This window comes from Girardinichthys multiradiatus, chromosome 7, assembly GCF_021462225.1.
Source record: "Girardinichthys multiradiatus isolate DD_20200921_A chromosome 7, DD_fGirMul_XY1, whole genome shotgun sequence".
In the NCBI taxonomy this organism is placed as follows: domain Eukaryota; kingdom Metazoa; phylum Chordata; class Actinopteri; order Cyprinodontiformes; family Goodeidae; genus Girardinichthys; species Girardinichthys multiradiatus.
Genome location: NC_061800.1, coordinates 39,822,751 through 39,847,174, shown reverse-complemented (window position 1 = coordinate 39,847,174; position 24,424 = coordinate 39,822,751). Strand labels below are relative to the sequence as shown.

The 24,424-nt window shown below is 37.7% G+C and overlaps 1 protein-coding gene across 1 annotated transcript in view; it reads right to left on the bottom strand.

Moving 5' to 3' along the window:
• Positions 1–1,047: 1,047 nt before the first annotated feature.
• The window catches only part of pth2ra (parathyroid hormone 2 receptor a), a 93,804-nt gene continuing 70,427 nt past the window's right edge, over positions 1,048–24,424 (bottom strand). Inside the window, exons 11-13 of the mRNA XM_047369912.1 lie at positions 16,528–16,666; positions 11,383–11,424; positions 1,048–4,107 (exon numbers count right to left, since the gene is read on the bottom strand). Coding sequence (XP_047225868.1) covers positions 3,721–4,107; positions 11,383–11,424; positions 16,528–16,666 — 568 coding nt within the window. The 3' untranslated portion in view covers positions 1,048–3,720. The remainder of the gene's footprint in view (positions 4,108–11,382; positions 11,425–16,527; positions 16,667–24,424) is intronic.

The window sequence follows — 24,424 nt, the reverse complement described above, 5'->3', positions numbered from 1 at the left end:
AAAAGACCTGAAATATTTCAGTTAGTGTGCAATGAATCTAAAATATATGAATGTTAAATTTTCATCATTACATTATGGAAAATAATGAACTTTACCACAATATGCTAATATTTTGAGAAGGACCTGTATATAGCACCAATTCACAACACATGTCATCTCAAGGCACTTCACAAAGGGTTTGGAATGGTATAGGGTTGTTGGGGAAGTTAGATTAAACTACTGAGTGTTAGAGTTTGCCCATTTTAGAATGGGCTATGTGTAGGGGTACTAAGTAAAATAATAAACTGATAAAGTTTGTCCATGTAGAGCCCACTGGTGGCCATTGTTATACTAAAAACCACAAGGATTGGAGGTACCTCTCTCTGTCAGACAGATTATAACCATTAGAACCTTCTAATTTCCCCTCGGGGATCAATAAAGTATCTTTGAATTGAATTGAATTGAAAAGAGAAGGGATTGCACAGGTAGCAGAAATGCAGGGTGTGTTCGCCACCAAATCTGGATTAAAACCTCCCTTTGTTCTCCAGAGCTTTCAAATCTGATCAAAGGCCACTGGATTGTAGCAAATTTGATGAACCACTTTTCGATTTAAAGACAAGTATGGCTCAACTGCTCTCTTTGTACTCGCCAAATAGGTTTTTTCGCTGCTCCTCTCCTAGTCATGGTGCACGATGCTCCTGCCATAGGTCATCACATCTAGAATAGGATGATAGCTTGTAATGTACATTATTTCCCTGTGTATAAGCACATCAGTACATAAGCAGACATGATTCTGACCAGTCTTTTCTAAAATGTTCTTAAAGATTTGTTATTTAAATGCTTATAATAACTTTAGATTAGCTTTTTTTCTTCTGCTGGTCAAGATCAAATTAATGTTAGTAATGTAGTGTCACACTGAAACTTGATTTATTTATTGTCCAGTCATATTTTCATGTAACTGTTCTAAAATGTAAGTGGTAATCATCAATTTAGGTAAATAAAAAAATTGCTTAGCATTGCTTACTGTACATTCATGACAGGAAAGTCAAAGGGCTGATTGCCAGGTAGTTGCTGCAAACATTAAACATTTATTAGCAGCTAAGTGACAGGCAGAGGGCAAATGTTAGAAACAACAGAAAGTATGACACAGACCATAATCATTGTATAAAACAGCTGAATGCTCTTGGCACATGAAAAGAGGAGATTGAAAATAATCCCTTTCAAGTCAAGTTTTTAAAGCTTCTGCTGCAACAGAAGGCACTGACAAACATGCATGCAAAAACACACAAGGCTAGATAATAGTTGGATTCACTGTACGGCTTCTCAGCTAACCCAGTAACTGAAAGTAAAAAACAAAACAACCATACGCTGATTTTGATGTGCACAACTCAAATAATTTACAGTTCATATAGATAGAAAACCTCAATATGTGCGTGAAAACTTTAATTAATAAAGTACTCACAATGTGGCTTTGATTCACATTTTATTCTCAGTGTTATTACATTTTCCTGTCAGTCAAATCAGTTAATATCAAGTTGATATGTAGTACGTCAAAATGCTGAGAATGGTTGGACAGTATTACATAAGAGTGAATTTTGAGACATTAAATGGGTAAAAAGGCAAGCAGTATAAAAAAATGACAGCAAATCAGAAAGCTTTGATCGCTTTTTACGCATGAGGCACTTATGTTGGATTGGGGAGTCAAAGTTGATCGTCTAGATGAAATCTACCACTACAGTACCTGATTTCAGATTTTTCAGTTGAAATTGAACACCATAGGTAGTCATTTTTATTGAAATGAATCTCTTTTTGTGTGAGAAACAGAAGGCTGTAATTCACTGAAACTACCGGCTGTAGAACATGTTGAAACTCCTGCAAATGTCTTTAAGAGAAAACTAATTTTTGCAAGATATGCTAAATTATTTTGGGACCACAGGTACCAGGAAAAAATTAGGCGCAAATAACAATTTAGGGAGAGTTTGCATTCTGTACTATAGTGCAACTTTTCATCATTTGCAGGTTTATTTATTAATATAGTTTTATGAAAATGTATAGTTTTACTTTTTTTCTGGACTCATGGGATTTATACTTTTTTTGTTTATGGATATAATCAAGCTTACGTGTACATAAGCTACAACGAATGTACTGACATTGTTTTATCCAATTTATATTTGTTGTTTTACATTTATTTGTATTTTTAATAATTATTAAATCTTTTATTTTAAGGCTTAATCACATTCCAAAAAGGTTGTGATGATGGAGCTCAGCCTGATAAAATTTGTTTGCTGCAGCTAGTAAGTTTCTTACCACCTTAGGGAGCACAGGACCAAATAAACAGCAATACACGCATCTCAAAGACGTGACAGAACTTCTACAACATCCCTTACAATATCCTCAAGGGTAGAGCACTCGCGTATTTCTATAAGCCATTCCACATAGTATGGTAGGAAACAGTGTAACCAGCTTAGTAATCACTGTGCTTTTAGCATCATCAGTTTTCTCGAGTTCTGGTTTTATGAACGAAGTTTTAAACAATGATGAAATTTTTAATGCATTAATGCAACACATGCTAAAATCAACAATGCAGTTTAAAGTTCTTTAACTTGCTGATTTAAAGTGTGTTTCTTAAAAACACATCTTAAGATATTGCATGTAGAAGTTTCTTTGAACCCAACTGTGAACTATTGGCCTCAGAAATCACCAGACTTGCAGTCACACCAAACATTTTCCATAAGTTTTCCTAGATGCCTAAAAAAAACTGAGATTGCTGAATTGAGATAATGGAGAAAATAGCATAGATTACATTTTCTGAGGGTTTCAGATATCATGAACAGTTCTTTGCAAAAACGAAGTTTAATCAATACAACATTCCACATATTCACTTGTTTATACATCTGTCATGCTACTTGTGCTGTCACTGCTATCTTACAAACAACCTTTTTTTATGTAAACAATTGTCTTTGTGCTTCTTTTGATTGGAGCTTCACTTTAGTCTCAGATGTGGGCGTAATTAAAGGTGCACACCAGTTAGCAGCAAGAAAAACAAGGAGCTTACAAAACGTTTTACACAAATGTTCCTAAATTCTGTATTAGTAGGCAACAGCTTGGTTGTTTCTTAAGCACACATCTAGTGAGTGGCCTCCAGGGGCAGTTGGAAAAATGGAGTTGGCTTTGTGAAAAAAATAAGGGTTCTTTTTTTATCTGAGGTCTCTCATCTGTATTGTTTTTTTACTATGTGCCAACATAATAGATACTGGTATCTTTCCATAAACTGTCTTTATACACCATTTGTTTATTACAATCCCAAAAGCCCTTGATACCAGTACAGCATGAGCTGTTACAAGTGGATATTTACAACGTCAAAGGCAAACATGTATACAATACAAATGCTTGCTTTTAACATCTGCACCAGGGTCACAGCTTGGGTCCAATGATTTATTTTAATCCAGGTATAAATTTGATTTGAGTGTCTTGTTGCGTCTGTCTCTAGAATAAAAAAAAAGTTGTTTACTCCTTTAAGCCGTATAAAATGTTTTGCACGTACAGTGTCATGAATTTGTGTCAAGCACTTTATCTTCTTCAATATTGACTCATCTATATGGAGTTCACATTGCTTCTTCCTTTTGAGTTTTGATTTGCGTTAGCTACCCTTATCTGAATTGAAATCACACAATACAGTAACAGTTTGCTTAGGTCCATCTGCAGAAACGTTAATCAGTCTCTCTTCAAATTCTTTGTCTGCTACAGCGTTTCTTCCTCATCTTCAGCTGTTGCACTTGTATTCAGTACAGGCAGATTTTCCTTGAGTGAGATATCATCCACTCTTTTGGGGCCGCTGTCCTCTAGCTCTTCAGGAATGAAAGGATCTGAGTTTGTCATCACATAGCCCGGAAGGGTGGCATGTACGTTGATTGAAGGAGCGCCTGTGCTGCGATAAACGCGACTCGAAGCAAGTGTGGTAGAGCGTGTGGAAATGCCTCCACCAGCCAGGTGAGACTGGCTGCTGGTGCTGTTGTTGTTGAGACCTACGACCACAGAGCCGTAACGATAGCGGCCACAGACCACTGGGCCCTCCCACTCAAAGGCCAGGTTCCAGCGCGTCCATGTTTTCTTTATTTCTGTCTGAACCTGCAAGAAAGTGGCAAAAATATGATGTAAAAAATATGCTGTATATTTTAGGACAAATACATTATGTTGAGTTTGTAATCTTTATCTATTTAAAATATACAATATTCATCACCTAGAAGGATAGATCCTAAGCAGACAGCAGTAGTTAGCCTACCAATACAGTCAAGTGCCATAGAGGAAAACATGGTCAGCCAGAGCAAGAGCGTATTAAGGATTGTAGCTGTTCTGTTCTCCGATATGTCTATCTAATAGAATATTGAGGCTACACAGAAGCACGCGTAAGACATCTCCATCTTAGCTGGTACTCCTTTTATTCTGCTCCCCCCTCAACACAATACAGCACAAAGGTTCCTATCCACCGACAGCCTGATACTACATCCCCCTTTCTGAATGGGATTTGTTATAAAGGTCTATATAAGAACATGTAGAAACGTAAATTTAAATAACACACCAGAAAGATGCATCCTGTGGGATACCCAAGATTAACTCAGTACCTTGCTAGTATTTTTCCACAGCAGAATGTGCTAGAACCTTAACTTGTTATTAATGTTTATTTATCTATTTTACAATAACAGTGCACAAACTTAAATATCTTTCTAGTCACAGTCCAGCATTAGAACTAAGATATATATAAATCTCACAACATTAAAGTAATCTCTATAACATTTAACTTTAGCAACTAAGAGGGAAGGGTGGACAACCCAAATCCTCTATCTGAGTGTGGGGATTATTTTGCCCCATGCAGGAAACTCACTCAGTTCCTATGAACAAATATAATCATCCAGATTGGCTGGGGGTCTCCTACTTCTCAGTGAAACTCGACTCTCAGGTGGTAGAGTCTGATGGCTAACCTCCTGCTGGTCTTCATCTGGAACAGGTGTGTGTGGAGAATTGTGAAGATTTTCTTCAGGTAGTGTCTCGTGTGGAACAGCAGAAGTTTCAGGTGGAACAAGAGATGTTCCAGTTGCTCCAGGAGTGTGTGAAAGGGTATTCCTTCTCAGCATGCCTCTGGGTGTCTCGATGATGCAGGATCGAGGTGACCCTGCTCCAGACATTACTGTTCTTCTGGTTTGCAGATCTGTCACCCGCAACGTCTCCCCTGGACGTAGGAGTGACATGTTGCGGGCCTGGCGTTGTAGTTTTGTCTTTGTTTCTGTCTATAGTTGTTTTCTGCAGTCCTCAGCTTTTCCATATCAATATTATTTGGCGTTAGCTGCGACTGAGTAACAGGAACAGTTGTCCTTATCCTCCTTCCCATGAGAAGCTCAGTCGGACTGAATCCATTTGCTAATGGAGCGGAACGGTAGACCATAAGAGTAAGATACGGATCCCCCGCCTTTTTAAGGAGAGTCTTGATAGTTCTGACATCTCTCTCAGCCTCCCCGTTGCTCTGAGGAAAATTTGGGCTGGATGTTTCATGACTGAAACCCCATTCTTGTGCAAACCTTCTGAAGGAATCTGAAGCAAACTGTGGCCCATTCTCAGAACGGAGACGCTCTGGTATGCCATGGCGTGCAAAGATAGACTTACAGTGTTCGATCCCTACCTCATATGTTGTGGAAGTAAGCTTTGCAACTTCAAAGAATCTCGAGAAATAATCCACATCAAATATTGTTTGTCCTTAAACTGGAAAAGATCAGGTCCCACCAAGACCCATGGTCTTTGTGGGAATTCAGTGGGCAGTAGTGGCTCTTTGTGTTTAGTTCTCTCCCGACAACACGTGTCACAGGTCTCCAACAGCTTAATCAGCTCGCTGCTGAGACCTGGCCACCACACTGAATGTTTGGCTCTTTCTCTCCATTTAGTTATCTCCAAGTGACCCTCATGTAGCGTCAATAGAATGTCCTTTCTTAGAGAAGCTGGAATCATTATTCTGCTACCATAAAGAAGCAGGCCCTTTAACAGTAAGTTCACCTGAAAATGGCATATAAGGTTGGAACCCTTTCTCAATAGAGTATTTATCTGGCCATCCATCCACACAGAACTTTTTCAGCTGTTTGAGTATGCTGTCACCATCCTGATGTCTTTGGATTTCCCTCAGTCGTGCTTCTGTGGCAGGTAAACATGCAACGACTGAGTCAACATACAAGTTGACCTCCTCTTCTTGCAGTCCTCCCGACTCGTTGAGGATTGGAGCTCTGGACAAAACATCAGCTGTAGCAATATTTTTGCCAGCCACATGGAAAATAATGTAAGAAAATCTCATTAGTCGCATTCGTAGTCGCTGTATGCGAGGAGGAAGCTCGTTTACACTCTTCGACCCCAGCAGCGGAACTAGTGGCTTATGATCGGTTTCAATGTGAAACTTCTTCCCGGTCAGAAACTCTGCGAACCTCTCACAGGCCCATGTTGAAGCGAGAGCCTCTTTCTCAATCTGAGCATACCCCTGCTCCGTGTCGCTGAGAGACCGTGATGCATATGCCACTGGCCTCCATCCTGTATCAGCGTGTTTCTGGAGAACTGCACCTAGTCCATACGATGATGCATCTGCTGACACACATATTTCTGCATTCGGGTCATACCACGCTAGTCCTGGTGGTGCTGTCAGATCTGTTTTAACAGCGTCAAAAGCTTGTTGCTGTGGTGGACCCCATGACCACATGTTTGACTTCTTTAGGAGATCTCTCAAAGGTCGGGTTTTCTCTGCCAGGTGGGGGAGGAACTTCCCAAGATGGTTCACCATACCCAGGAAGCGTCTCACCTCGCTTATATTACTGGGCTCCTCCATGGTTCTTATAGCACTCCCTTTATCCGGGTCTGGGCTGACTCCTGATGCATCAATGACTTGTCCCAAGAACTTTATTCTGCATTTAGAAAACTCACATTTGTCATTTAACATTACTCTCGCCCCCTGGAGTCAAAACAGTGCCTTCCTCAGTCTTTCATCGTGCACCTGCTGCGTTGTCCCCCAGATTAGGACATCATCCATCTGGCAAAGGACTCCATCCAGGCCCTCCAGAATCCGTGTCATGCGTTTCTGGAAGTGCTCTGGTGCCAATGAAATCCCGAAGCAGAGCAGATTGTAGCAATAGCCCCCAAAAGGTGTAATGAAGGTGGTGAGCAGGGAAGACTTCCTTGACAGTGGAATCTGCCAGAATCCAGCATTGGCATCCAATTTGGAGAACGCTTTTGCTCCTGCTAACTGTCCGAGCATGTGCTCTACTGACGGGAGTGGATGTTTTTCTCTCATGACGTATTTATTCAGTTCTGTGAAATGAATGCATATCCTCACCTTGCCCGAGCTCTTGGGGATAACCACCATAGGTGAACACCAGTCTGTTGGCTCCTCCACTCTGGTGATGATCCCTTCCTGCTGCATACGTTTGAGCTCCTCTTTAACCTTAGGCAGTAGGGGGAGGGATATCCGCCTTGGCGTTGAGAGGGAGAAAGGCTGCGCATCTGGTGACAGAACAATATTATACTCACCCTCCATCAGTCCTAGTCCTGTGAAAAGTTTAGTAAACTCTTGCTTGACAGCATCAATCGAGTCCAAACCTATTTGATTTACCCTGGCAACCAATTTTAATGCCATTGCAGCACGCCCACTCAGCAATGATGTACATAAATCCTTCACAACATAAATGTCCTCCTCAGTACTAACACAGTTGTTGATGAGTGTTGCTGTAAAAATGCCTTTCACTTTTAATGCAGTGCCTCCCGGTCCCTGCAGGATTTTCTTTGGCTTATCTAATTTGCCAAATTGGTACTGAGAATACAGTGTTTCTGGGACAGCAGTGACATCAGCTCCTGTGTCTATTTTAAATACAGTCTTATGTTTGCTCACCATTATGTCCATCATCCATGGATTGTCTTTAACTTCTGCCAAAAGCGATCCCAGAAAAGCAACATCATTGTCTGTATCTGTGCTTTCTGTTGCAAACCTAGCATTCACTTCACATATTTTTTTATTTCTGCAGACCCTAGCAAACTGTCCCGTTTTCCCACGATAATTGCAGGCTGCTTCTCAAGCAGGGCTTTGCTGCATACTGTGTCCTTTCGTGTCTCCGCATCTTCTGCACTGTGCCTTTTTATCCTGTGTTGCTTTTGTGATGACATATTTGTGCGGCGCATTCGGTTATGTGGAGCGCACGCTCCCACTCGAGTGAACTCAGTGTTGGAATTAGGAATCTGAGAATATAATTTAATATTTAATATTAATATTTTAATATTTTACCAAATAATATTTTGGTCTGTTAAGGGTTGTCCTGTGAATACCAGCCCAGTAAGGTGATGGTATTAGGACAAAATAGAAAGGTGTGAGACGAGCTCTGACATTATTGAACAGCATAAACTCTGCACATATATGGAATGAATTCACACAATTTCTTAAAATACAAGAATTTATTAACAAAAATAATTCAACTCAAAGTCAAACATATTTCAATCAACAAACTCTTTACTATGCTAAAACAATCCAACTAAACTACCAAGCAGAATTAAAGAATAATGAAGACTAATGGGCTATGTATAATATAAACAAGTCGATTAAAGATGGTTGAAATCATGACCAAAAGAGTGATGCAACATTGTGTTTGAGAACCAAGGATTATCTTGAAGAATCTGGAAGTGAAGTTAAGTTAGTCTTGGAACTAACTTAGGCAATAATCAGCAGATGTTTAGACAACCCTTCACAATGCAAGATCAGATAAAATATTATTTTAATGAAATAATGTTTTAAATAATGATCTGCTGAATAAAACCAACCTTCTGGATGACTAATTCTCAACGGTGTCTCATTAGCTGCTTTTATTTATTGAAATAATATTTGAAGAAATATTATTGAGTATTTTGGAAAAGAAAATGGGCTTAATGGTGTTTACTTAGTTATCAAATCTAGTAAATGATGTTCAGGGACTATTATTCACCAGCTTGAAACTAACAACCTTTCTGTTAAATACTCTTTAGTAGCAAGCACATGTTCTTACCGGTTGGCAGTTGAGCTAACAAAAGAAGCTGATAGCTTAGCACCAGAAACAAACACATACCTTTAAAATACCTTGGTTAATACAAGGGTTAAAATGCATAAGCGCGGATGGCGCGTTATGATCAATGTTCTGTTTAAAATCACCCTTCAAGTAAAGTTTGTCTTAACTTCAAAAACATACAAAGAACACAACCCGGGCACGTGTGCTGCAGATAGCCTGCTAGCCCCAAAATAGCCGAGTTTCACACAAACAAAACTTCATAAAATGAAAAACGTTTAGATTATTTCATCCTAACTGTTAATCTGCCCAAACCTAACCTCATGAACTGTGGTGAGGAATGTTGTCCAAAAGACGATGAAGTTTGAAGATGGTATCCACAGTGAACAAAAGGGTTAGCTTCCCGCTAACCTCCAGCTGTGGATGATGAATGGCTCGTTGTCCGCCAACGCCACTGCACGGTGATGGGGTCTCTGTTGTCTTCCTTCCAGACTGGGAGACCGCTCCGCTCGGTTTCATAGAGACCGCGCATCTTTGTAGGGAACTTCTCTGGGACAATGTGCTTCACAGGCCTCAGAGGAAAAAGTAAGCAACTCTTACACCTTAATTTCTCCGTTCATGAATGAAAATACCAGATACAGACAGTATTTCATTCGTACTTATCTTTGCATATGATCGATGATCGTATGGCTTCCTTAGATCCAGTTGAAGAGTTTGTCTGTTTGCCAGCAAAGAGACATCAGCGCGCTGGGCCTCCCCTGACCGGTCCTACTAGAGGCCGTGTGGAAAGAGGTCGGCTTGTTGGAGAAGGGGTGCTCTTATTCAGACAGAGGCATCATGGGAAGTCCGCTGTTACCCCCGATTCCTAAGTTGTGCCGGAAGTAGGTTAATGCAATTTATTTTGAAAAGTTCCAGAAGAGTTCGTACTGGAGTTTAATATTGAAATCCATTGTTGTGGGTCCCAACAGCGGTCCAACTGCGTGCCAGCAATGTCTGACTTGAAGTTAGCATGAAGCATTTCCTGTTGCTTTTTTACTAGCTCGCTCTGACGGGCTCTGTTTATCACCTTCTCTTGCGTCAGTTCAGCGTCCATTTGCAGATGTTCTGATAGTCTTTTATCTCTCAGACCCATGAAAAATCTGTCCCACACCATCTCATCATGCAAAGTCCCGTATCCACAGTATTCAGCCAAACAGTGTAACGCGGTGTGAAATGGACTCACTCGTCTCCTGTTGCGCTGATTGAATTTCGCCCGCTCAAATATAACATTCTGGCGGGCTTCGAAGTGAGCATCCAGCCGTCCCTTAACAGTCTCATACTCACTCGCTTCTTGCGGAGTTAGATGCAGGGAAACCAGTATATCTTCTGCCTCATACCCCATGGTGTATATCAGTGTATTTACTTGGTTTTTGTCCGCTCTTGTCTCCAAACCAGACGTGATATGAAACCTCTCGAAACGCTTTATCCATTTCTGCCAGTCTTCAGCTCTGAACATGAACTTTTCTGGCGGGACGACTTGAAACTGGTTCATGGCGTTGTCCTTCTTATTTATTTTTTTCGAGCCGTCAGTTCTCACTTGTTCTCTCTCACTCTTCGCTAAGTAGTCTATACTTCTGACACCATGTTCTGTTCTCCGATATGTCTATTTAATAGAATATTGAGGCTACACAGAAGCACGCGTGAGACATCTCCATCTTAGCTGGTACTCCTTTTTTTTCCTGAAATTGCGTATTTCATATTTCTCTTAGAAAAATGAAACAAAAGCCCTTCATGTTACTTTAAGTTCAGTAGTGGGAAAATGAAGAATGAAGCCACTGAATGAATTTTTTTCTAGCATGGTGATAATTTGTTTTTAATATTGGCAAATATTTCAGAGATCAAAAACTATAACCCAAGTTGGGGTCTCTAAAACACAATTCTTTGAAAATAAAGAAAAACTATTTATACAAGATGATGTTGTCTATTAAACCAAAATAAGAGTTTCTGTAGGATTTTGTGCTATTACTTTTTTTCATTAACGGAACATTGATTTTACAAAACATATGAATTTGTCATTGGCTTGAAATGATTTTTCTCGTAATTGTGCTTTGGTTTGTGTTTGCCTCACCTTCCTTGAGGACTGTTTTAAAATAATGTTATGTACTGTATAGTCAACCTTAAGGAAAATCATCAAAACATAGAAAGCAAAGATTTTTGTGAAAACTGTCAGAAATTTAGCATTTTCCTTGTTTCTATAATTGGAGTAATTAAGCCAATTTAGCAGGTATCTTAGCAACCTATAATTCTATAATCCTACAGTATATGTCTGCTTTTTCCTGTAATAAATATGCTTTTAGAAAAAATCTCAACTCACCTCTCCGTTGCAATAGCAGTAGATAATGGACACGAAGAAGCCCTAAAAAACAGATAAACATCTTTGAAACCCAAAGCATAAAGGATTATGCTTGATACTTATAATCAAATATTTCCATCTGAGCGCATCAGAAATGGTCCTAATCAGAGAAAGATGTCAAGAAGGCCTAACTCATACAGCTGCAATTCATTGCTTTTCTCAATAAACAAATTCCCCTTGTGATGATCTCTCCACCCTGCCTCTCATTTAAATCTGTTGCCAAAAATTTAGGTGTTAAAACAGATATAACCCATAGGTTTGATAACCACTTTAATGCTGTGGTAAAATCATCCTTTTTTCATTTCAGACATCTCTCTAAGATTAAACCTCACCTTTCTAGACGTAACTTGGAATCAGTAATCCGTGCTTTAATAATATCCCCGTTGGATCATTGCCACTCTCGTTTAACAGAAATTAGCCAGGTCACTCTGTTACCTTCAACTAGTCCAAAACGTTTAACGTGTACCAAGACACAAGAGCCAATCCTTAACCTTTTTGCACTAGCTGCTTATTTTTTACAGGATCAATTTTAAAGTTACTTTATTTATTTTTAAGTCTCTTAATGGACTTGTGCAATCATATTTGTCCAATCTGCAGAAACCCTCATGCCCCATCTTCTCCTCTCAGGTCAGCTGACCAGATGCTGCTGTTGGTTCCTAAATCACAGAGGAAATTGAGGCAGAATCAAGCTTTTTCTATTGTGGCCCCAAAAGTCTGGAACGAGGTGTCTCTTCATTTAGGACAAGCTCCCTCAACTGATGTTTCAAATCTCACTTGAAAACACTCTTTTACTGTTTGGCTTTTAACACAGTGTGAGTCCAACAATAATTGTACTGTTTATTCAGGTTTTATTGTGCTATGTCCGTGTTTTTATGATTCCATTTGTTTTATCTCGTACTATGTTTTACCTGTTTGTGCAGCTCTTTGGTCGACCATGTGTTGCTTTTTTAAAGTGTCATGTAAGCTGGTATGTCTTTACCAGCTTTGCAGACCTAACACATAAGTATACTTTGTTCCAAACTGGGGGTCTGCAACCTTTACGATCCAAAGAGGCATTTTTGGCCTCTGTCCAGCAAAATAATGTAAGCAAAGGAGGTATGTTTATGTGCTTTTATTTTGAAATGGCTGGCACTTCCTGCAACTTCCTGGTTATGACGTGTGGGTTGGATTGAGTTGCATGCCAGAGAGCTCTGAATAAACGATGAGTTCCCGTACTCCAAAGATTTTGTGTCTGTATTCTTGACCCAGTATGTGAATTCTATCACCCTGGCTCCACATTACAATAATACTCATTTAGAGCTGCAAATGTTACATGACCAAGATGACTTATTTTGTTTGATAAAGATCTACCATAAGAAATATGTTGCTATTTTTTAAGAACCATTTCATTTCTATTTTTAGACTTAAAAATGATAGGATGGTTTACAATTTCTTCCTTTGTATGTTGATATTTGTGGAAAATGGTAGCACATAGTTTCCAATCTAATTACATGAAAAGTGGCATTTTTAGCAAATATAAAACTTGCATTTTTATCATATCTTAATTTAAAAACTGTTGGTTTTTCATCATTTTTAGCAAACGTTATTGAAAGCCACTGAGGAAGGCCTAAAGAGGTCACAGACCTCTGATTTATATCAGATAGCTGAAAGATAACGGATGTTATCCTGCTTTAAGCTGCCCCATTCTCACATGCCTTGTGCTCCATTCAGAATGAACAAAGCTGAAGGTGCAAACATTTCGAACATAAATAAATCACTTCTTCATGAACAGGAAGAGAGTAACAGAAAAGAAAAACGACAAACAAAAAAAGGTAAGAGAAACATAAATACGAGTTACAAAGTTACAGTGTATGCATTAAGTGTTAGAAAGATCTTATTGTATTTTTATTGTTAAGAGTCCGAAATTGTATGTAGGCACAGTTTTAAATCCTTTACAAAGAGGTCAAAAAGTGGTTTTCTGTTCATTGTTTTACTCTTATGAATCTGAAACTTTGCAAGAAACAGAATCATATTGGTAAAAAATGTTTTTAATAGTGCACACAGCCATTTTTGGCTTGTGACTTCAAGCATTTCTTCTTTTACTACATTTCCACTGGTTATGTAGCACACTGCCCCCTGTGTTTTCGGTGAATATTGCACCAATGTCAGCATCAAGTATAAACAAATTCAGCTCTTGTCCAGGTTTGAGCAACGTCAGCGGAGACCTGCACAACCCCCTGAACGCTGACTATAACTGAGTCTTAAGGGTGGGTGTTTGGGGGTGGGATAGGGCATCTATGTGACCCCCCAACCCACCTCCGCCCCCTCAACCACACTCACATACACAAAACACTGCAAGGAAATAAGCAGCTATAGACAACAGATGGATGGGCAAACAATGCTTCATCCCCTCAAATGAAAGTCTGTAATGTTCCAAAAATTAATGGCAGTTTCTATGTGCTAATCCATTGTCATTTAGACTTTCAAATGTTTTTACACTCTACCTTGCTAATAAACCAACAGGATCATTCTTTATAGGTGCTGCAGTTCAGGGTGTTATTTTGTCTCAATGGGTGAGAGACTAATTTTGATCTTTATTGTGCAACAAAATTGTGTATTTGTCTCCGGATACCATCACAAATAGGGTCCACATCAAATTTAGTTGGCAGTGTCACAAAAGCAGAAATCCTATCAACCTTCACAGATGTGATTTAATGGCTGCTGGGAATAATTTATTTTATTTCTGTAACCATAAGTAAGACCGCTGTGCAGAAACCTTTTTAATCAATCATCATAAAAGTGATTCAGTGACACACCTAGCATATCTAATGTTACTGTAAAACTTTAAAAATGCCAAACAAATTTAATTATACACATTATTAATTCCCTAAATATTAATTCTTTTGAAGAATGTCAGGCTGACATCTGAAATGCTGAAGTGCAGATGTTATTTTTGACCTGAGAATGTGATTGAACTGGATTCATGAAGCATTTTTCCTAGTTTGTTTGCAGCTAGAAGTGCTTTTGTTTCAAAGTGCTTTTGTGGGTTGTGAGCAGTGAGAGCATTTCTCAATCACAAAAAGCTCCTGAGTCACAGCCAATCCAATTCCACCCCATCCCCGTCAGATCCAAAGAATTTGCATCTCATATTTGGCTGAGTGAATTTGGGGAGTTTTGTGAGACAGGAAAGATGTCAAATGATATTGTTGGGTAGTATGAAGGTACAAGATTTAAATCTGCTGAGGGAACGCTCAAACGTTCAAACGGTGCAAGCAATTTGACAATTTTAACTGTTCTCAATTCATCATAGTTTGAATAGTGTAGCATTTTTGAGCAGATGTAAAACATTTAACACATGATTTTTCATTATAATTTTGCACACTTTTCCATTTTTAAAAGTGTGTAGACAATTTGGGCAGTAAATGTTACTACATCACAAATTTGTCTTGTGTCATTATGCTACTAAAAAGCATTTGGTCTAAGAAGCCTGTTTCGAATAATTCTGATCCACTGCCCAGCTCAGGGTTTGGCTTTGAATTACAAAGTCGGCCAAACCATTTGTCATCTGTTGAAATGACCAGCTCCTAAATAATGTAGAACTTGACATTAGATGTCAAACAGGCTTACAGTTTCAGCAATAATAACAGGTTTTAGTCAAAAAATATTTAGACTAAAACATGTATTTTACTGCTCAAAAGAAACTGATTACTTGGCCTAAAATAATGGCTGCACTGATTCTAACGCATTGAATTGTTCGTTCAACATAGGGTAAGCCTAATTATAAACATGAATCAACCTCATTATCATACTTCTTCTCTGCAAATTAATGTACAATAATAACTCTCGACACTGACAGTCACCCAGAGTAATTCATAGCAGATAATATTGGAATTTTCCCACAGCATGAAATGGAAATGAAAAGATGTATGTGATCTTTGGTTATTTCTCTACAGCTCCTTTCATAATGATTGCCAGTGGTTTTTGTGTAATCTCACAGTTACTGACCACTTTTTTTTTTTTTTTTAACCAGAGCACCTTGTTCCACATATTTGCTTTGTCCCCTACATGGTTTGGGGCTAATTACATCAGCAAACTATGTTTTATTAGGTTGGTATGACTCTCAGATTTATTTTGGCCATGATGAAAGCAAACAACAATCATGTGTTATATCTGAAAATGCTTTTAAAAGTTTTATTTACAACCCTTACTATCCAAACTCATCTACTTTTCACTTCTATCTGTAGGGTAAACTTTGAAACAAAGTTTCTATCATGTTTCTAAACATGTTTATCATGTTTAATCTTAGGAATGGATTGAGGTGTTATTGTGAAATTGCAAAATAAATGTGATCCCGGCCTTGCGTCATTTCTGAACAAAAAAAAGATTTATCACTTCAATTAGTTTCCGTATTATGGCAGAAATGGGTCGTCAAGTATAAAAAATGTAGAGCAGCAGGTGATAATTCATTTCTGGACCATTTGAATTGTTCATTGTCTTTTGTGAGTCTGTGTGAAATGTTTTTGTTTAAACTGGCAACATCTAGGACACCTGTTGATTAACAGCACAAACACAGAAATAATTAAACAAATGGAGCCATCTGATCTTGACACAATCAGAGTTCTGCAGAACAACGTGCAGCCAGTAGCACTGATCCACAAGGTCTGTGAAACTGAGGTTTCACAGGGTACAATATCAGTGCAGTTAGAGAACAGATGAAGCAGTCACCCTCCACCTGGGGATATATTTAAAGAGACTTGGCTCAGAAAATAAACAACCAACTATAGAGACTAACTCCTAAGTGTCAGGGAGGTGGGAAAAAGTAAGCGACGTATTTAGCTTTAGGTGTCAGTATCACAGACAGTCTGCAACTGGGAGGTATCAAAATATGCAATACAGAGTATTTTACAAAAATAACAAAACAAAAGGATGTGTTGAGTGAAAACTTTGTAGGGAAATGTAAAGTAAATTAAGTCCAGAGACTTAAACTAATGCAGGTAAAAAAAAAACAACAGTGGAAGAAGATCTGATGGTGCATTGCTTCATTATATGCCCTGATTTTGCAAAGAACTGCAACCCTGGAGTTTTTTTTAGCTGATGTTACATAACTAAAAAGTAAGCAGAAAATACCTGAAAGGAGTTGAAGAATAGCTCACAATACATGCGGGTCTCCCAGCTTGGTCCTTTGAAAGTATGAGGCATTCCAATGAAGATGATGTAGTGGATGCCAAACACCAGCACCAGCACAAGGGTCGACTTTGCCAGTTTTCTGTTCAAAAAATAAACAATATATTTTTATAGTTTAAACAAGGTGTTTACATACACCCTTTCTTTGCTTTCCCTGTTGTAGCTCAGTTAGTATCAACACAATAATTTCTATTTTCTAAATACCAGAATAATGAGAAAGATCATGGTAATTACTTTCTTAAAGGTTTATATAAAGTTACTTAACATTGCTTCAAACTGTATGACATTGGTCATTTGCTTTGGGTATCCTTCCACAAGATTCTCCTAATAGTTTGCTGTTATGTTGGCCCATTCCTCCTAAAAGAACTGGTATAACTGGGTCAGGTTTTCAGGCCTCCCTGTTCGCATGTTCATATCCAGCTCTGCCCATACATTTTCAATCAGACTGATTTCAAATTCTGATTCTTTTTATTTACACCAAAGGACAAGGCATATTAATGAACAAATACATACATATTTGTAGCCTGTGGCTAATTTCCATCTGCTTTTATTTAAACAGGTATAAGATGGCAGTTAAATATATATTCCATATATCTTGGAATGCCTCATTCATTCAAAGGACCAAGACCATATATATATATATATATATATATATATATATATATATATATATATATATATATATATATATATATATCACCACTGTCAGTGTGTGAATGTGTGGATGAATGGGTGATTGTAGTGTAAAGTGCTTACGGGTCTCTAGGGACTGTATAATCGCTATACACATGCAAGCAATTTACCAAATAAATGACCAGATCCAGATCACAAATGCACATACATTTAAGAATAGAATAGAATAGAATAGAATAGAATATAAATATCCTTTATTGTCCCTTAGGACAGTAAAGGGAAATTTAGGGGTACCTGCAGCAAAGTGACAGGCAAATGGAATTTTGCAGATTCATACAGCAAGCAGACTTTCACTGAAGGGGCTCTCCAGTTGTGCAATAGCTTCATGCATTAGGTGGGAGACATTGCTGCAAGAGTGACAATCATTACAAAGCTACTGCAAAAACATAAGACTTTTTTCCATACCTGAACAAAATAAACATGTTTAGAATATTCATGTCCAAAAACCTATTGCACAGAAGTCATTGGGAAACATTGACTTAGTTGTCCTTTAGCTACTTTGTAACTAATCTGGCAGTCTGTTTAGGGTCGTTGCAGATTTGGATGACCTAACTGTTCCCATGTATTCATATCTTGGTGTATTTCTTGAGATATTATGTTGCCACATAATTTTCTTTCCTCATGGTGCCATCTACAGTCACTTAACAAATTAGAATATGCGTTCCTATAGGCCTTGTTTGTCAGATTAAAAATTACATTGAACAGGCTCATACTTTTCATTAAGACCACATTTCTATATTACAAATATAATAGTTATTAGTATTGTGTGATATTCTGATCTTAAATGATGTGTTTTCATTAGCTGTGAATGGAAATTGTTAGATTTACCATAAATAAAAGGGTTAAAAACATCAGCCTGTGTCTAATTAATCAATAAAATGAAGTATAAGTCCTAGAGTGAATAAACGTTTTCCTGGTCAGTATCCTGGTCTGTATTTTTCCAAAGCATAACACCAGTTTAGCATTCAGGTCTTGTTTGAGCCAAAAACAAAACTTGTACTTGTTTTGGTCTAAACAATTACCTTGCTGTTGAAACATTCTTTGAGGGGATGTAGGTGCACAGTCTTCTGTATTTAGTTTCATTATATATATATATTTCATGCTGTTGGGACCCACAGGCATGGAAATAACATTAAAACTCCGGTACAAACCTTTCGGAAATTTTCAAAATAAATTGCATTTAACCGACTTCCAGCAACTGAGGAAGGGGGAGGGGGGGTAGCAGCGGACTTCCCATGATGCCACTGCATGTAGAAAAGCAACCCCTTTTCCGTTTGTTGACTGTGGACGTTTCTTCAAACGTCGTCGTCACCCGGACAACTCCTCAACACATTCATGAGGTTAGGTTTTGGGCAGAGAGATAAAAGTGATTTAGAATGAAACAATCTAAACGTTTTTCAATTTTATGAAGTTTGGTTTTGTTTGTGTGTTGAACTCAGCAACTTGGTGCTAGCGGACCATCTGCAGCACACGTGCGTCAGGTTGTGTTCTGTGTTTGTATGTTTTTAAAGTTAAGACAAACTTTATTTGAAGGGTGATTCTAAACAGAAGATTGATCATAACGCGCCGTCCGCGCTTATGCATTTTAACTTTTTTATTGACGGTATTTTTAAAGGTGTGTGTTTGATTCTGGTGCTAAATAATATTTACCCAGAAAGGTTTAGTCTACAATCCAGTAAATAATAGTCCCTAAACATCATTTTACTAAATTTGATAACTATCTAAACACCATTAAGCCCCATTTCTCCAGAAAGATTTGGCCCTTTTCCAAAATATTCCCTTAATAATATTTCTTTAAATATTATTTTAATAAATAAAGGCAGCTAATGAGACCCCGTTGAGAATTAGTCATCCAGAAAGTTGGTTTTATTCAGCAGATCATTATTTAAAACATTATTTTATTAAAATGATATTTTATCTGATCTTGCATTGTGAATGGTTGTCTAAATGTTGCTGATTATTTCCTAAGTTGGTTCCAAGACTAACCTAACTTCACTTCCAGATCCTTCAAGATAATCCTTGGTTCTCAAACATAAACATTGTATGGTAATGTTGCATCACTCTTTTTGGTCATGATTTCAATCATCTTTAATCAACTTGTTTATATTGTACATAGTCCATTAGTCTTCATTATTCTTTAATTCTGCTTGGTAGTTTAGTTGGATTGTTTTAGTATAGTAAAGAGTTTGTTGATTGAAATATGTTTGACTTTGTGTTGACTTATTTTTGTTAATAAATTCTTGTATTTTAAGAAATTGTGTGAATTCATTCCATATATTTGCAGAGTTTATGCTGTTCAATAATGTTAGAGCTCATCTCACACCTTTCTATTTTGTCCTAATACTATCGCCTTACTGGGCTGGTATTCACAGGATAACCCTTAACAGACCAAAATATTATTTGATAAAATATTAATATTAAATATTAAATAATATTTTTAGATTCATAATCACAACAATGCTCACTTTTCTGTTTTTTGATTAGTGTATGGTTAACTTCTCTTAAAATGATAAATTCATGCATTTGCAATTTTTTTCTATTTTTAGAAAACAACAAACAACACAGAAATAAGACTTTGACTTACTTACATTTTCAATTAAAACTAAAGAGCCCAGCAAGCGACAAGGGGTAACTTAAACAACCTGACTTAGTCTTGTGCATTAATACATCTCTCTTATCCTCACAATTGTTTTTAGTTTGGCATCATCCTACAAACTTAATGGTGCACTATTTGCTAACTACAATCTGTCCTTATAAATCGTCATCTCATCTGTATAAAATGTTCTCGTCTAAAGCATTCAAAGCAACGCGGCTCTGGGATGATACACTATAATTATTATGTTTCTATCTGACATGGTGATGCCAGCACCAGCAGGGGAGGAAATACAGATAATTGCAGATGTGGGAATGGATCTCTGTGTGTGTGTGTGTGTGTGTGTGTGTGTGTGTGTGTGTGTGTGTGTGTGTGTGTGTGTGTTTGTGTGTGTGTATGTGTGTGTTTTAACTTTCAACTACAATGTCAGGCGCAGAATCAAAACTTATTTACTGCATTCATGTTAATAAGTTAGGACACCCAATAAAAAAAGGTATTCACATTGTGTTGTCTAATCCATTGTTTGTGCATCTTTGGAAAAGAAGTTGAAGTTGAATCATAGGTAAACACTAAAAACTTGGCTAATTCTAGTCACTAAACCAGATATCAACAAATGTGCTCTCTGTCCTCAGCTAGATTTAAAGTAAGGGCTTCTTGTAGACAGCTACCAGTCTCTGATATATTTCTGAGGAAAGTTTGAGTCACTCCTCACTTGCAGCTGCGAGATGTGTGAGTTGTTTTGCATGTACAGCCCGCTTCTAGTAACTTCACAGCATATTAATTAGTTGAACATCTTGACTTTGTCTCGACTTTGTCCCAAAAAGTTCCATTTCTTAATTTCCAGCCAGTCCTTGCTGGATTTACTGGTATGTTTTGGATCACTCTCATGTTGCAGGGTGAAGTTCTGCTTTAGGTGTTTATTTTTTAACAGATTGCCTCCCATGTTTCTCAGGCACCCTCTAATACACGTCAGAATTCATGGTGGATTCAAAGATAGCGGGTGGGTGAGGTCCTGCTGCATCAAATCCTAAAACCATTAAAGTAGTTACATTTGTGCAGTTTCCTTTTGATCCAAGCATGCACTATCACATTAGCAAAAGTCTGCTGTAGGTCCCATAGTAACGTTTTAGGCACCTTTCTTTTGGCATCTGGCTATCTGCTTTCAGGGTAGACCTGCTTAGACAGCCAGACATGCTGGTAGGTGCTTTGAATGTCCTGCACTTGTAGTTAATTTTCCATCCAGTAAAATGGCCCATTTCAAATATTTTAGAGAACTCTTTAAACCCTTACCATCCTCATGGGCTGTTACTATTGTCTTACAAAAGGTCCTTGAAGAATGCTCTTTTGATCTCACCACAACATGCCCTCTCATTTAACAGTCAGGAGCACATCAAACTAAACGTCTGGGCCCGTATTCACAAAGATTTTCAGAGTCCTCTCAGAGACCTCCTAACTTCCTCCTTCCTTTAGTTGATGCGTGGTCTGCTCTCTCCATTAGCTGAGGTGCACAGCCAGAGTGAGAGCAAGCGGAGGTGGGAAGGTGTCTTTGGGTCAAAGATTCCAGCTCTGATTTCGCCGCTTCCTGGGCTGTTTTAGGAAGAAGGTTAATTTGATTTATTTTGAAAGTTCCAGAAAAGTTTATATTGGCCTTTAATGTAGTAACCCATGGCTGGTGTCCCAACAACATTTGATTTATTTAATCAGACAAAGTTTTTGGAGCCCTGGGGTTAATTATGCCTCTTCCATTTCATGACATAATCAGGCACCCATGAGCACAGCATGTCCTCTAACTTTCTAAACTTTAGGTAATTGGTTTTTTACAGTGTCCAGGATTAAAATATTTGATGTGATTGGTTATAAAATACCTAGTATTGTATAAAGTTAGCAATAAATCTATAGAGTTTGAAAAAGTATGTTAATAGTTTTGTTACTGGAAAATCTGACTTTGCTGCATTTTGACCAGGACATGTAATTTAAATCCCATATTAATATTTCTAGGATTTCCTTCTTTCACCTCCGGAACATTGCCAAAATTAGAAATATCCTATCCAGGAGTGATGCTGAAAAACTAGTCCACGTATTTGTTACTTCAAGGCTGGACTATTGTAATTCTTTACTATCAGGATGTCCACAAAATGCAGTTAAAAGCCTTCAGCTGATTCAAAATGCTGCAGCAAGAGTTCTGATGAAAATTAAAAAGAGAGATCATATTTCTCCTACTTTAGCTTCCCTTCATTTGCTCCCTGTTAAATCCAGAACATAATTTAAAATTCTCCTCCTCACATATAAAGCCCTTAATGATCTAGCTCCATCATACATCAGAGATCTGATTGTTCCATATGTTCCTAACAGGGCACTTTGTTCTCAGACTGCAGGTTTACTGGTGGTTCCTAGAGACTCCAGAAGTAGAATGGGAGGCAGATCCTTTAGTTATCAGGCTCCTCTCCTGTGGAACCAGCTCCCAGTTTTAGTCCGTAAGGCAGACACCCTGTCTACTTTTAAGGCTAGGCTTAAAACTTTCCTTTTTGATAAAGCTTATAGTTAGGATGGCTTAGGTTATCCTGAGCTATCTCTGTAGTTATGCTGCTATAGGCTTAGGCTGCTGGAGGACATAATGACCACTTTCACTCTCTCTGTAACATTCTCAAACTACTCTCCAATTTTGCATTATTTGCTGTTATTTCAGCTTCTAACTTTATGTTCTCTCTCTTTTCTCTTCCTAGAAGCTACACCTGGCCTGACTCTGTGTCTACCTGTGACACCTTTCTGGAGAGGGGCATCGTCCGAGCTTCTGCTGGCAACAACTTAATGCCCAACTTCTACAGATGATCCACTTGGCCCTGTCTTTCAGTGTTTAATATCCATTAACATTTACTTTTCCTTCCCATAGAAAGTACTCCTGAATCAGTGCTTCTTTGTTCTCTTTGTGTCTCTGCTCTGTTCTCTCAAACCACCACCCAGTCGGTCGTGGCAGATGGCTGCTCACACTGAGCCTGGTTCTGCTGGAGGTTTCTTCCTGTTAAAAGGGAGTTTTTCCTCTCCATTGTCGCTACATGCATGCTCAGTATGAGGGATTGCTGCAAAGTCAACGCCAGTGACTGTCCACTGTCTCTACATGCTCATCCAGGAGGAGTGAATGCTGCAAGTCACTGACTGGATGCAATCTGCTGGGTTTCCTTAGATGGAAATTTTTTTTTATCCAATTTAAATAAATAACTGAATCTGATTGCACTGTTCAATGATTAAGATTAATTGGAACTGACTTAGTGAAGTGCCTTGAGACAACATGGGTTTTGAATTGGCGCTATATAAATAAACTGAATTGAATTGAAGACATGGAAACAGGCTTCTGACTTCTTCAGCACAGTGCATATATAAAAAAAAGATAGTCAATGTTGAAATTCTCAAAGTATGTTACATTAAACACCTTTTTTCTGTCCTCACTGAGAATGTAAATGAGTTTACTGTCTTTTGCATCAGCTCCACATGCTGCAAATTAAGTCAAAAAACGCTCAACTAAAACAGATTTTTGAAATAATTTAATGTATGGTTTAATTTGGTGTTATAGTAATAAAGATAGATAGATAGATAGATAGATAGATAGATAGATAGATAGATAGATAGATAGATAGATAGATAGATAGATAGATAGATAGATAGATAGATAGATAGATAGATAGATAGATAGATAGATAGATAGATAGATAGATAGATAGATAGATAGATAGATAGATAGATAGATAGATAGATAGATAGATAGATAGATAGATAGATAGATAGATAGATAGATAGATAGATAGATAGATAGATAGATAGATAGATAGATAGATAGATAGATAGATAGATAGATAGATAGATAGATAGATAGATAGATAGATAGATAGATAGATAGATAGATAGATAGATAGATAGATAGATAGATAGATAGATAGATAGATAGATAGATAGATAGATAGATAGATAGATAGATAGATAGATAGATAGATAGATAGATAGATAGATAGATAGATAGATAGATAGATAGATAGATAGATAGATAGATAGATAGATAGATAGATAGATAGATAGATAGATAGATAGATAGATAGATAGATAGATAGATAGATAGATAGATAGATAGATAGATAGATAGATAGATAGATAGATAGATAGATAGATAGATAGATAGATAGATAGATAGATAGATAGATAGATAGATAGATAGATAGATAGATAGATAGATAGATAGATAGATAGATAGATAGATAGATAGATAGATAGATAGATAGATGTACACACACCTTTGCCATCACAGATGGATAAATGGGGCACACGTTCCACTGCAACATTACGCAGCGCCTTTGCCAGACTATTTACATCTGTTTAGTATGCTTCTGTTCACTTTGCTCAGATAAACTGTATTTAATTATTCTCACATTCCCAAAACAGCTGCTCTCATTCACATATTCATATGCAAAAAACAAATGAGTCTGAGAAACTGACTGAAAGGGAGTCTATAGATTAAATTTGTAACTTCAGCCACTTTTAAGACACTGCAAAGATGGTGTATGTATT